Source organism: Dama dama, chromosome 4 (genome assembly GCF_033118175.1).
Source record: "Dama dama isolate Ldn47 chromosome 4, ASM3311817v1, whole genome shotgun sequence".
Taxonomy (NCBI): domain Eukaryota; kingdom Metazoa; phylum Chordata; class Mammalia; order Artiodactyla; family Cervidae; genus Dama; species Dama dama.
Genome location: NC_083684.1, coordinates 50,475,411 through 50,489,661, shown reverse-complemented (window position 1 = coordinate 50,489,661; position 14,251 = coordinate 50,475,411). Strand labels below are relative to the sequence as shown.

General features: G+C 57.0%; 1 protein-coding gene across 1 annotated transcript; it reads right to left on the bottom strand.

Annotated features, from left to right (window-relative positions):
- Positions 1 to 1,193: 1,193 nt before the first annotated feature.
- On the bottom strand, positions 1,194 to 11,127 carry SCN1B (sodium voltage-gated channel beta subunit 1). Its single transcript, XM_061139009.1, has 6 exons — positions 10,938 to 11,127; positions 8,911 to 9,077; positions 7,966 to 8,206; positions 2,616 to 2,757; positions 1,943 to 2,014; positions 1,194 to 1,847 (listed from the first exon to the last, which is right to left on the bottom strand). Exons 1-5 carry the CDS (start codon positions 10,975 to 10,977, stop codon positions 1,948 to 1,950), a joined length of 657 nt encoding a protein of 218 aa, XP_060994992.1. The 5' UTR covers positions 10,978 to 11,127; the 3' UTR covers positions 1,194 to 1,847; positions 1,943 to 1,947.
- Positions 11,128 to 14,251: the final 3,124 nt, after the last annotated feature.

Genomic DNA, 14,251 nt, shown 5'->3' with positions numbered 1-14,251 from the left:
CTGCCTCCAGCCTGGACGGGCCCCAGGTGTGCCGGTGCAAGGGTATGTGGAGTTGGGACAGATCTGGCCTGAGGGCCCGGAGTCTGGGGAGACAGGCCAGGCTGGGGGTTGCTGACAGGGCCCCCAGGAAGGAGGTGTTAAGTGGAGAGGCACAGATGGAGGGCCCCAGCTGCCCCAAGGCCGCCCTGCCCCTGGTCTCCTCTGCCCCCTGCCCAGCCCCCTGCCCACCGCTGCGCCTGCCATTTCCTCCACCCGTTGTCCAGCTCCTGAACAAGGCCTTCCCAGTTCCAGGCCGGGCCTCAGCCCAGCCCTGGCCCCAGACCCCTCCTGCACCCCAACTCCTGCCCCAGCCTCTGCCCCTTCGTGTCCCCGCTCCCGACGCCGGCCCCCACCTCTATTCACCCTCTCCCCGCCCCCTCCCCCCCAGCTGCTTTCCTACAAGTCACGGGGGTTGGTTTGCTTTGGCAGCCTCTCTGCCGCCTGCAGCGATGACCTCTGGAGCTGGGAAGTCCCAGACAAGGGGGATGGGGACTTGGCCCGGAAAAGGCAGCATGGAGTGCTGGGGCCCAGGCCAGGCGGCCGGAAGTGTCCACAGCAGATACGCACTGTCCCGCCAGCAGCCCAGGAGTCATCGACGTCAGACCCCAGGGCCGGATGAACACCCAGACACACAGGGTCACTACCTGTGGACAGCCGCCACCCAGACTCAGTCAGGCCACAGCTGCTCACCCCAGACAGGCCGCCCCTGTGCCATCAGACCCAGCCGCTGGCCCCACGCACCCCTGCACCCAGAGCCACAGCCTCACCTGGGGGACCGGCCGGTGCAGGGCCCCCAGTGCCTCCCCCTCCATTCCTTCCCTGATCACCCCCCACCTCCACTACCAGTCCACTTCCTCCACTCCAGGCTGGCTCTCTCGAAACTCCTGCTCCCCGCTGAGCTAATCACTCCCTGAACCCCAACAGTAATCAAGTATCAAGTGGCTGCACCCGCTGAGACCTCAGGCAGGTGTTGAGCCTGAGATGTGGCCCCCATCTGTCCTTCTCCATCCTTCCCCGCCCCCCCCCCCCCACCCAGAATGCGTGCACAGAGGCCCTGTCACCTGCCCAGGAGGGTGGGTCCCCGGAAACACCAGGGGGCTCTCTCGGATTTGGAGCGGGTGTAGAAGGTGACTGGGCTCACGAGAGAGACTGAATCAAGTCCAAGAATCTTTATTTCATGAACAAAACTACTTGTGTAAAGAGAGACGAGGCTGAATGGGCCCCTTTCTAAGTGGCCACAATCCAAGGCTGGTGAGAGAGGGTGGGTTGGGCTGGGGTGAGAGTGCGTTGCAGGGAGAGGAGACCCCAGGTCCAGCCGGAGGAAGCAGGAAGGGAAATGGCATCAGGAGTCAGAGGGAGGTGGGGGGGGTGTCCAGGAACCCCCTGCCCCGAACCGTTCCAGCCATCACAAGCCCCACTGGGCGGGGAGGGGGCAGGGAGGCGCTGGGCCCCCGTTAGTGCATGTCCGAAGCGGCCAGTGTGTGCAAATCAGCAAGAAGGAGGGGTGCGGAGCCGCTGCCCCCACCTCACCGTCCCCCCGTCCCCAAACAGGCAGCAGAAGCAGGGGTAGGGGCAGCGGTAGTATTGCTTTAGCCATCATGCATGGCGTGGGTGGGTGATGGGGCAGGAGGAAGAAGGCTGGATTAGGGGTGTGAGCCGAGCCCCCTGCCCCCTCCCACCCTGGAGGCTCCGTTGGCAGGACTCTGAGGCTTGTGGAGGCCCAGGAATGGCCAACCCCCATCGGGGGCAGGCCTCGCCTGGATGTTCCCCCGTTAGGGCTGGCTCTTCCTTGAGGTGGAGCCCAGGGCCTGAAAGGGGAGAGACAGGGCATGAGGAGCCTAACAGCTGACAGCTGGCACCTCCCGGGCCCTCCAGCCCCTGCCCGCCTGCCCGCCCACCTTACCGGGGCTATTCGGCCACCTGGACACCCGTACAGTTCTCTTTGCTTTCTGAGGTGATGGCCAAGTATTCCGAGCTGTGGGGGCAAAAGCCGGGTGTCCAGCAACCCCATCGTCAGTCTGGCCCACTCCCCCCGTGGAGACTGATGAGGGTTGAGGTCTCTGTCCCCAGGGGCACAGGGGTCAGAGAGAAGAGAAGGCTGCAGGCTGGATCCTAGGGATCCAAGAGGAGCCCAGGCTGGAGGTCTGGAGTCCTGAATGTGAGGGAGGAGGGGTTCTGGGGGCCTAGACTCCGGGGTCCTGGGGTGAAAGGGGTTGAGGGCCTGGAGTCTGAGTCTGAGGGAGCAGTGAGTAGGGGGCTCAGACTCCTGGATCCTGGCAGATAAAAAGGGCTAGGGCCTGGAGTCATGTATCTCTGGGGCAGAGGATGCCGGGGCAGAGGATGCCAGGCCTGAGCTCGTGATCCTAACAGAAGTGGGGGCTAGGAGTCTGAGCAGGGAGGGGAGGGGACCCAATCGCAGCCTCATCCCATCTCTGGCACCAAATGGTCCCCTCTGGGGAGGACCTGCAGATGGTGTCTGGGTCACTTCCCCACCCGCCTCCCCACTCAGCCCAGGCTCCCCTCCGGGAAGCACTAGGCGTCCTGGGCCGCTTCCCTCTCCTCAGGACCCCACTCACGCATTCTCTTGTGCGGCAGCCTCCGTGGCAGCAGCGATCTTCTTGTAGCAGTAAACCATCTCTGCCACGAGCCAGATGGTCAACACCACGATGAGCACGTACATCATGATCTCGGACACGATGGACGCCATGTCTCTGTTGGCTGCAGGGGCCAGGCAGGGTCAGGTGGCAGCCTGAGTGTATCCTGAGTTTGCTGTGCAAGCCTGGGCAAGTGGCTTGACCTCCCTGGGCCTTGTCTGCAAGTGAGGCCATGCTCTCCCCCTAGAGGCATCATTGTTCCTGTGGTTCTTAATAATCGGCCTTGGAACAGCTTTCGGATTGCCCTGAATCTGTCTCCCTGTGTAACTCGAGGGCGCCTCCGTGTCATACAGGTGATTGTAGGTGCCCCAGAGCTGAAGCTCTGAAATGAGAAGGCTCAGGTTCAAATCCTGGCTCTGCCACTGGCCAGCTGTGTGACCTTGGGCAAGTGACTCAGCCTCTCTGGGTCTCAATTCCCCCACCTGTAAAAAGTTGATAATCACAGTATCTCCTTCATGGGAGTGTTGTGAGAATTAAATAAACCTTTAAAACTCTTAGAATACTGCTTGCTATATAGAGAGCACTTGATACATGTTTACTATTATTGATATCATCACTGTTATTATTGGGGTGATACAGCACAGTAGTTAATAGCAGCGCTCTGGGGCCAGACTGTCAGGGTCCAAATCTTATCTCTGCCTCTGCTGTGTGACCACAGGCAAATGACTCCACCTCTCTGGGCCTCTATTCCCCTGCCATAAAATAAGGATGATAATACTCATGCCTTCTCACAGGGTTGCTGGGAAGAGGAAATGAGTTAACATCTGTAACATGCGTGGATGTCAACACTGCCTAAGCGCTGGCTATTCACTGACGTTTTCCGGAAGCCCTCTCTCCTTTCCACAGCCCTGGCTCTTGCCAATGTCAGCTTCCTTTCATGGAGCCTAAATTTAAACTGTAAAAGGGGTATGCTCAGCCGGGGGGCCAGAACGCAAGCCCATGGTGGCATCCTTGGCCGGATTTCGCAGGTGTCCACCCCACATCCCCAGCCCCTCCTCCTGGATGGCCGGGACCTCATTTTTCCCGCTGTTCCCACATGGTCTTCCTCCCCTAGGTGTGTGCTCAGTTGCTTAGTCATGTCCGACTCTTTGCAACCCTATGAACTGTAGCTCGCCAGGCTCCTCCGTCCATGGGATTTTCCAGGCAAGAACACTGGAGCGGGTTGCCATTTCCTCCTCCCCTGGGAGTGGGCGCTTTCTGCTGCTCCACCCGAGGCAGATGGTACCAAGGCTTTCTGGGCCACAGGGAGGGGGGTGCAGGGCCTGATGCCTCTCCCCTGCTTCCCGGCAGGAGGAGCTGGGGACAGGACTCTACACCTCACCCGTTTGTTTGCTTGTTCTTTCACTCCAGAGATACCCTGAATGCGTCTCCTGCGGTGAAAGCATGCTCTCGCCCGGGCTCTGTCCTGAGTTTTTTATCTGAGCATCTCCCTGACTCTGAAACAACCCCAAGGATACAGAGAGTCCAGGCTTCCCATGTCAGCTGACCTCCAGAAGCACAGAGTTGAATACACGTTGGATAAAGCTCAGTGGTAAAGAATCTGCCTCCCAGTGCAGGAGACTCAAGAGATGTGGGTTCAATCCCTGGGTTGGGAAGATTCACTGGAGCAGGAAATGGCAACCCACTCTAGTATTCTTGTCTGGGAAATTCCACGGACAGAAGAGCCTGGTGGTTGGGCTACAGTCCATGGGTCACAAAGAGTCAGACATGACTTGAATACACATACAAGCAAGCATGGATAAAACTCAGTCATCAGAATTCTCACCCCTGCTCCTGGAACTCACCAACCAAACGGATTGAAGTAAACTGGTATCCTGCTCTCCCAATCAGATTAGGACGTTGACAGGCACGGCTCTCTAGGCCATCTGCAGGACAAGTTTACTGAGGACTTCCCTGGTGGCTCAGACGGTAAAGAATCTGCCTGCAATGCGGAGACTTAGGCTCAATCCCTGGGTTGGAAGATCCCCTGTGAATGGCCTGTGAATGGCTACCCACTCCAGTATTCTTGTCTGGAGAATTTCACAAACAGAGGAGCATAGCGGGCTACAGTCCACGGTGTCGCAGTCAGACATGACTGAGCAACTTTCATTTCACTTCAGAGAGGAGAAAGTGCCAGGCAAGGATGCACAGCCAGGACTGCACTCAGAGCCAGGAGTCAACTCCAAGTGGGACTGACTGCAGGGTCCGAGCTCTTATCTACTCCTAAAAACTCCCGCAGCCAAAGAGAGACTTGGAAATGGCCGTGGTATGTCCAGGGCACTCTCCATCAACCCACAGACGTCTCAGGAGGCGGGGCTGTCGTCGCCCCCACTTCACAGAGGAGAAACTGAGACAGAGCCAGGAGCAGAGGCAGTTCCTCCAGGGGGGCCTTTGATTTCTTCAAAGCTTCACCTGCCTGCCTCCAGGGGCAGATCTGAAGCCCCAGCCTGCGGGCCGGATGTCTCGCCAGCCTCAGTCACCGCTGCACCTCCACACCTGCTCCCCTCTTACTGGGTGTATTCAGACAGAATAAGCCTTTCTGTCCCCGGATGCCAGCCCCACTCCTGGTGGGAGACACCCAGATGCTTCCTACCATCTTCTGCACCCCTCCCAACTCAGTGAAGGCCTCATCTCCAGCATCCACTGCTCCCCGCTTTGGAAACGACTCAGTTCATTACTGAGGGGTCATGACCAGGAGGCAATACCGACTGATAGGTAATGTTGAAATGGCAGTAAGACAGTGGCTTATGATAAAGAGGAAACAATGACTACTGATGCTAACAATACAATGGGGAATGAAATGCCATAGAGTGACACATAATGTTAAAAATACTACAAAATGAGCACGGATGCTGATTACATCCATTTATTAGTATTTAATAATATTAATTATTAAAAAATAAAAAAAATTTAAATACTATGACATGACTGATAATATTTTAGAACATATAGCATGGTGGCTAAGGATTAAAAAATGATAATATGGTGGATAATATTAAAAATACTCTGGGATGATGGATTACAATTAAAAAAATACTGTTGTTATGTTTGGTGTTTGGTAATGTGAAAACACTATAGCATATAGTATAACATAACATATGCTATCACAGTGGGTAAGGTTAAAAAAGCAGTATTATAACATGGTGGATTAAAAAACACTGGGGTATGATGGATGGTGCAAAAAATACAGGCTCTGGGAAGATAATAGAAACAGTCCTATATTACATAAATATAAGTTCATGCGTGCTAAGTCACTTCAGTCGTGTCCAGCTCTTTGTGACCCTATGGGCTATAGTCCACCAGGCTCTCTGTCCATGGGATATCCCAGACAAGAATACTGGAGAGTGTTGTTATTCCCCTCTCCAGGGGATCTTCCCGACCCAGGGATGGAACCCGAGCCTCTTATGTCTCCTGCATTGGCAAGCGGGTTCTTTACTACTAGCGCCACCTGGCAAGCCCAACTAAATATAAGTCCTGCAATTACATAAATATAAGCCTCCCACATATACTGGGAAGCAGTATAACGCGGTAGATAATGTTTAAAAAAAAAAAAAAAAAGAGAGAGGCTCTTCTGGGACCCGGGCGTGCCTGAGCCCAGACTCCACCATGCTGGGGAAGACAGCATCATGAGCAAGGGCCGAGCCACAAGATGGAAAGTACCTGGGTGCCCAAAGGCCATCCAGGAAACTTCCTACCCCCTGATCCTTCACCTGAGCACAGATTTGGGAGACAGGACTGACCCAGACTTTGTGAAGCCACAGTATTTGGGGGTGTCTTTTTCACAACTCCTCCACCGTCATCCAACTCACCAGGGCAGGGCTCCATCATCGACGTCTGTGGGTGGCCACCCACCCAGCATCGTAACCTACACCACAGAGGTGCTCAGACATGTCTCCTGAATTGAATTCTGCTAGATCACTTTGCTAATACACGTAAAAATGCTAATTACCAACAGGAACCCACAGGCTCTGGCTGACAGCAGAGTATAGTGAATCATGCCAAGAATAAAAACAACAATCACACAGGTTTGGCTGGGTTCAAATCCAGGTCGCAGCTCTGTGACCTTGGCCTTATAATCTTACCTCCCTGAGCCTCGGTTTCCCCATCTGCAAAATGGGGATAAGAAGAGTCTCTACGCCAGAAGGTGGGTTGTTTTTCATTGCTAAGTTATGCCCGACTCTTTGAGACCCTGTGGACTGTGGCCTGTCAGGCTCCTCTGTCCATGGGATTTCCCAGGCAAGAATATTGGAGTGGGTTGCCATTTCCTTCTCCAGGGGATCTTCCTGACCCAGGGATCGAACCTGCACCTCCTGCGTTGGCAGGCAGATTCTTTACCATCTGAGCCACCAGATGGTGGGTGGGAGGATTCAGTGAGGGACTTCATACAGGACAACAAGGCCAGCCCCCGTCTTGGGGAAGGGGGGCACCAATGCACGTCGCCTGTGATGGTGCACGTGTACTGACAGCCCCTTGGGACTCAGCTGCCATGCTCTTTGGAAGCCCAAGGTCTGGGATATCTCCCTGACTCTCTAGGTCAATGGTCCCTGAGGCCCTGGAGAATTCCAATTTACACCCAATCAGAAGATGGTTCAGGGAAGGAGTCCAAAGCAGTTGAAGCCGAAATGGTGAAAAATGGTTCAAAACACACCTTAGATCTTTGCTACTCAGCATGGCCCCAGACCTGCAGCCTTGGCCTCATCTGAGACAGAATCCTGGGCCCAACACGGATCTGTTGAGTCAAGATCCAAACAACAACACGACCGCATGTGGTAGAATTTGAGGAGCCCCGCCACAGGTGACACCGCTGATTTCCTGCCCCAGGTGATACAGGGGGGCAGGACTAAGGCTGTTGACAATCAGAAGCACCACGACCATGGCCCCTGTGTGCCGAGGCCCTGCTATGACAGACACACCAGCCTCAGACACCCAGCATCTCACTCCATCCTCACCACCTCCCCACGATATCAGAATGGCTCCAACGACACACCGAGAGAGAGGCACTATTATCACCCTGTTTCCTACAGGACGATACTCAGGCTCAGAGAGAGAGAGGCACCTGCCGGCGTTCACAGCACAGGAGGCAGAGCTCAGCTCTGCACTCAGCACTTCCGTGGGACAGGCCCGCCGTGACCTCTCTGCGGCTGAAGGGAAGCGGGGGCCGGAGCTGGAGTCCAGACGGGAGGTGTTGCCTCCACCCCCCGCTGCCCAGGCGCTGAGCCAGCCCGTCCATCCCCCCCCCCCCCCGCTCCCGCCATCTGGTCCCTCCATCTGGCTGCCCGGGGGCCTGCCTCACCTTTGTCCACCACCTCAAGGTGGATCTTTTTGACGACGCTGGTGTTGTGCTCGTAGTTGTCGAAGAAGAGCAGGCGGTACACGTGGCACTCGTAGTCGCCTGAGTGGTTGTAGGTGACGTTGGTGATGAAGATGGACAGGTCCTGCAGGTCCTTGGTGCCCCGGCTGCCGTTCCACACCACGCGACCCTCAAAGCGTTCATCCTCTTCGAGTTGCAGCACCTCGTTCTCATAGCGCAGGATCTGGGGGCAGTGGGCGCGGGGTCACCGCCAGTCACCCCCGCCCCACCGAGACCTCTATTCTGTCCCTCACCCTGACACACAGACACAAAAGGACCCAGACTGTACCGAGCCCTGACACACACACGCCGCTGCACGCGTCCCTTGGCCATTCTCCGGAGCCCCCATTCAGCCTTCCTGGTCTTCATTCTCTACCATCCTGCCCGGCCCTCAGACACACTCCCCAGGCAGGGCGAGAGACAGCCCGATTCCGGCTGCTGTAGACTCGACTTCTCTGGCAGGCCCTCAAAAAGTTTATGGAACCCCCTCCTATGCAATTCAAAACACACAGAGGGCGAAAAGGAGGTCAGAAAGTTCTGTTTCCTTCCACGATAACCATCTGAGGCATTTTTTGCTGGTACGAAATAATTCCGATGACGTATATTTTGTGACAACCGTGTGCCAGGTGCAGGAACTCAATCCTCACACCAACCTCAGAGCTGGAGACTACCCGCTCTCCCTTCTTTACAGAGGAGGCAATGAAGGTTCAGAGAAGTTCAACGGCTTGCCCAAGGTCACCAGCTGGTCCTGGTGGAGCTGGCATGTGGATCCAGGTCATCAGAAATGGCACCTGGGTGCAGACAAACTCACAATCCCAACCGGAACCCTGCTCCCTGTCATTAGCTCCCACATAGATGCCCACCCTCCTGTGCCAGGAGCCCACCCACCTTGACAAACTCCTCTGTGCCCTTCTGGCGGAAAGTCCACTCGGTGAAGGTCTCGGCGGTGGTCTCACTGCGGCGCTTGCAGGAGATGCACAGGATTTTGAAGGTCATCCCGTACACGGCCTCGGTCTCTGAGTCCACCTCCACACAGCCCCCCCAGGCTGAGGACACTGCAGAGACAGTGGGCTCAGGTCGAGCCGGGGCACCCATCACCCTTGGCAATGCCAGGCTCGCTGGCTGTCAGCTCTCAGGCCCCTTGGAAGCCATCTAGTGCCCCTTGATTAAAATCAGGAATGGCCAGAACCAGGCTCGGAGCTTGGCCCTGCCACCAGCTACGTGCCCTTGGTGAGTCCCTCATCCTCTCTGATTGCCCCTGTGAATGGTGAGGGAAACCATCGTCTTTCTTCTGGAGGTGGCTGGGCAGGTTTCAAGGTAGATAAGGCTGCAGGGGACCTGATACAGTGTGTGTGTGCTCAGTCGTCTCCGACTCTTTGCAACCCCATGGACTGTAGCCCACCAGGCTCCTCTGTCCAAGGAATTCTCCAGGCAAAATACTGGAGTGGGTAGCCATGCCCTCCTCCAGGGGCTCTTCCTGACCCAGGGATCGAACCCGGGTCTCCTGCATTGCAGGTGGATTCTTCACTGTCTGAGCCACTAGGGAAGCCCATGGTACACTGAATGCCCCCAATCAACAAGGCTGTTACTGTGGTCAGTAACTTAGAGTCTGTGCTACCCAAGTACCCCTTTCTCAGGAGGCCACTTGTCCAAGGTACTGCAATGTCTAGGTGGTGGGACCAGTGGTGTTTCTAACTCCAGTGGCGTTAGAAATTCAAGGTGGCAGTGTCAGTTCTACCAGAATTGATTGCTCTCTAAAACCAACCAGCCCCAAATGGGTTGGGAGAAGCCAAAGCCTCAGAGAAGGAGGTGGGCACGGGATCCAGCGCAGAAAAACACTCCAGCCCTGCTTCCCAGTCCCACAAGTTCCCGCCGTCCACCCCCTCCTATCTTCTCCTGCCTCAGTCACCCCTGCTCCCAGGCTCCTCACTTCCTGAAGCCAATCCCACCCCCATCAGCTTCTCAAAACTCTCTGAGCTCTTTCCCGCCACAGGGCCTTCGCATCTCCAGCAGATTCCAGTCCCTTTGAGTCCCTCATCCTCATTCTTACCTGCCTCCTCCTTCCTGCTCACTAGCTAGTGCTGTCTTTCCAGCTCGGAGGCTTCTGCTTTGCCCCCCATTCTTCCCCCTATTAATCGGGGTTTTCTGCCCTCCTCCTCTGCTCTTTCCATCTCCCTGAGCGCCTCAGTCTTTGTCGCCCCCTCTTTATCTCTCAGGGGTCTCTCCGAAGGCCCCACTTCGTGTCCTTGTCTCAGGCTCAGACATCCTCTCCTGGCTTCTCCATCTCTCCCTGCACTTGTCCCTGTCCTTTTAAAATTCCATCTCTCCCTGTGTCTACCTGTGTCTCTATCTCTTCCTGCCTCGCTCGAGTTTTTCTCTCTCCACCGCTCAGATCCCTAACTCTCTGGCATACTTTGCACCCCTCTCTGTCTCCCCCCCTCACTTTCCAGCTCCCCAGTCTCCCAGCGGAGCACTCAGGAGAACTTCTGTGTGTCTCGCTCCTCCTTCCCTTCCGTTTCTATCTCTCCTGTCTATTCTCTCTCTCTCTCTCTCTCTCTTTTGGTCCCAACCTCCGGGCGCCGCCTCCCCCCTCCCACCTCCCGCGGCTGTAGGTGTCACATTGCAGCCTGCGGGGCTCTCCGGGAGCAGCTGACTCCGCGTTTCCTCGCCCCCGGCTGGGCGCCCGCAGCCGCCGAGCCGTGCCAGCCTGGCCCTCGCCCGCTCGCGCCCACCCGCACCTCTGCGCCCTCCCAAGCCCCGCTCCCCGCGCGCACAACTTCTGAAGCGGACTTAGCCGGGCCGGGGGTTGGGCTGGGGACGGCCCTCGCCCGCTGCCCGGAGTCCCGAGCGCGAATCCCGCCGCCCGGCCAGTGTGCCGGCGGTGCCCCCGCCGCGCGCGCCCCCCGCGCACTCACCCAGTGCGGCGCCGACCACGAAGGCCAGCAGCGTCCCCATGGCTGCGCTGCGCACGCTGCGCCCCCCTCCCGGGCCGCCGGTATTAATAGCGGGGCGAGAGGCGGCGGGACCCGGCGGCGGTTAGAATGTCCCCGGGAGCGCGCGGGCGCAGCAGCTGCGGCTCTGGGACCGGCGAGGGGGGAGGGGGGGCGCGGCCCCCCCGCTCCGGTTACCGCCGGGGGCCCAGCCCCGGGGCCCGGCGTCCGGGCATCCCCGCCGCGCGGGCGGCGGCCGCTGCTCCGGCTGCTGCGTTGGCGCGCGCAGCCGGCCACATCCGCCAGGTGCGCGGACCCCGGCCCGGCTCCGGCTCGGGCGCGCTAGGGCGCGGGCCGCGGTCTCCTGCGCACTGCAGCGACGGCGGCGGCGGCGGCCACGGCAGGGAGGAGGGAGAGGGAGGGGGCGGGATGAATCACCGCGGGGGGAGGGCGCGGCTGCCCAGCCTTTGCCGCAGCGGCCCGGGAGGCGCCCGCCGCACCGGCCTCTCCCGGTGGTGGCGCAGGGACAGCGGCTTCGGGCGTGGGGCGCGTGGTCTGGGCGTCGGACCCCTCCAGACTCCGGGGACCCCCAGGTGCGGAGTCTGGGAAAGGTGACCCCCCCACCCCCACCCCCTCAGAGTCACAAGAGGGCTTGGAGGGCGGTTTGAGCGCAGGGCTCCGGACTTTAAATTATGGAGGTCACCCCCCTGTAATCTCCAGGGGAACCTGCCAGAAACCTCCTGGTGACCTCCCGCTCGGACCCCGGGCACTCGGGCCTGGGGGTCACTGTGTTGGAACCCAAGTGGGCTTGGAGGGTGTCAGGCTAGGGCTACCCATAATACTCCGGACCCCTTCCAAGCGGGAGGGACACCCTGGATCCAAACCATAGAGGCTGCTCTGCTCTGGGTACTAGAGGTTCCACGTTTCCAGAAGAGGACCCTTCGTGACCCCGCTACCCTCTCTGTCTCTGACGTCATCTTCCACTCCTCCCCCTGCCCTCCCCGCCCCCACCCCGCTCGCTGCCGTCCAGGCCCGTGCCATTTCCAACACACCAAACTCATTCCCACCTCAGAGCCTTGGTCCTTCCTCACCTCTGCTTGGACCCCTCTTCCCCTAGGTGACCCCAGGGCTGGCTTCCTCTCCTCCTGCAGCCCTTGGCTCTGACATCACCTTCATCAGGCCCTCTGTCCACTCAACAAACTGCCTCCACCGTCCCTTACTTGACCTCTTTTACCATTTTTTTTTTTTTTTCTCACGGCAGTTGTCACTACCTGACATTATACTCTTCTTTATATGGTTCCTCCATTCACCTCTTGTCCTTCCAACCCTGGAAAACAAGCTCCCCCAAGGTGAGAACACTGTCCCCGGCACCACTGCGTCTCCAGCATCTTCAGCTGTGCCTGGCACCTTGGAGTGTTGTGTTAGCCGCTCAGTCGTGTCCGACTCTTTGTGACTCCATGGACTGTAGCCCGCCAGGCCCCTCTGTCCCTGGGATTTCCCAGGCAAGAATACTGGAGTGGTTTGCCATTCCCTTCTCCAGGGGATCTTCCCAACCCAGGGATCGAACCCGAGTCTCTTGCACTGCAGGAAGATTCTTTACCATCTGAGCCACCAGGGAAGCCCTTTGTCACCTTGCAGGTGCTCAATAAATATTTGTCAAGTGAATAAATAACTACCAGTGCTAGAGCCCCGCTCTATGCTGGGTCCACTCTTACCTCCACAAGCATGTATGTAGCAAGTTCTGTTATTAATCTGCATTTTACAAACTGGGAAACTGAGGCTGGGAGAGGGCCATTCCCTTGCCTAGGGTCACGCAGCCGGCCTCAGATGGGTCTGGAATCCTGCCCGAATGGCAGGTGACTTGTCTGCTAAATGAAAAGGATGAGGGTAGGGGCTCTTTCGGGACCACCATGGGGGCTTTTGGCTGACGGTTGCTCTTCAGGTCCTGACCCCCACTAGATAGGGTGAAGTTCCAGAATCTCCCCAGCCCAACTTTGCCAGGCAAGAGGAATCAAGGGTGGGGCTGGCCCGGGGCAGAGGGAGAGGAAGCCAGGGACACCACGCGAGGGACACCAGACACCTTTGTGGTCTGGGCCTTTGTGCCAGCACTTCCTGGGCTGTGAAATTCCCCTGCAAAAAATAACTCTCTTGCTGTTCTGGTCCCTCCTGTCAGGGGTGGCAGAGGCACAGTGAGGACAGGTCTTAGGCACCACACAGGGGCACCTGCAAAGTGATGTTCGCTGAGCACCTACTATGGGCTTGGTGCCATTCTAAGCACCTTACTATTAACTCATTTAATTCTTCCTACAAGATGGGTGTTACCATTATGCCCATTTTACAGGTGTGGGAAACTGAGGCACAGGATGGTTAATTTGCCTCAATCGCTAGCTAGAGGACAGGAGAGGCTGGCTCCGTCGTTTACCACTTGTGGTCCATCCTGCCCCATCCAGCCCCTCCTTCAGTCCTCTGCCCCAAACCATCAATTAAGATTCTTACAGCCTGTGACCTATCAGAGGTCTCTTTTTACCCTTCCTCATTCACTCTGTAACCAGAACAGGATTTGAGTGAGACAGATCTGGATTCTACCTGGACCAGAGTTTTGCCTCTAGGCTCATTTCTGAATTGGTAAGATAAGGTCCAGCGGCCTCAACTTCTGGTGTGGCCCCCTGAAGGGGGCCTTTTATCTGAAGGTGGAGACACCAGGCGCTAGGCCTTGCCTCTCTGCTGAGTGGTGCCAGGCATGTAACTATTTGTCTCCATCTCATGGTGTAACTGAGAATTAAATGAACGTTTGGGTTTGCTGGTGACTCAGACGGCAATGCATGAGACAGGGGTTTGATTCCTGGGTCAGGAAGATCCCCTGGAAAAGGAAATGGCAACCTACTCCAGTATTCTTGCCTGGGAAATCCAATGGACAGAGGAGCCTGGTGGGCTACACCCTGGGGTTGCAGAGTCAGGCACAACTGAGCGACTAATACTTCAGACCTTGGCACAGAGCCTGGTACATACTTGGTCCTCACTATATGACTTACTTTTTTTCTCCCCTGATTTTTCTTCTTCCATAATAGTAACCTTTATTGAATATTTATTCTGTGCAGGCCCTGTTTCAAGTAGCCACCTTTATTAATTCCTTGAATCCTTATAGAGTGGTTCTCAAAGTGAGGTCCCTGGACAATCATCATGAGCCTCACCTGGGAACTTGTTGGCAGTGCAAGACCTCAGCCGACTCATGGCAGGTGGGCTGAATCTCAAACTGAGGGTGGGGTCCAGCATTCTGCTTTTTAAGAGTCCTCCAGGAG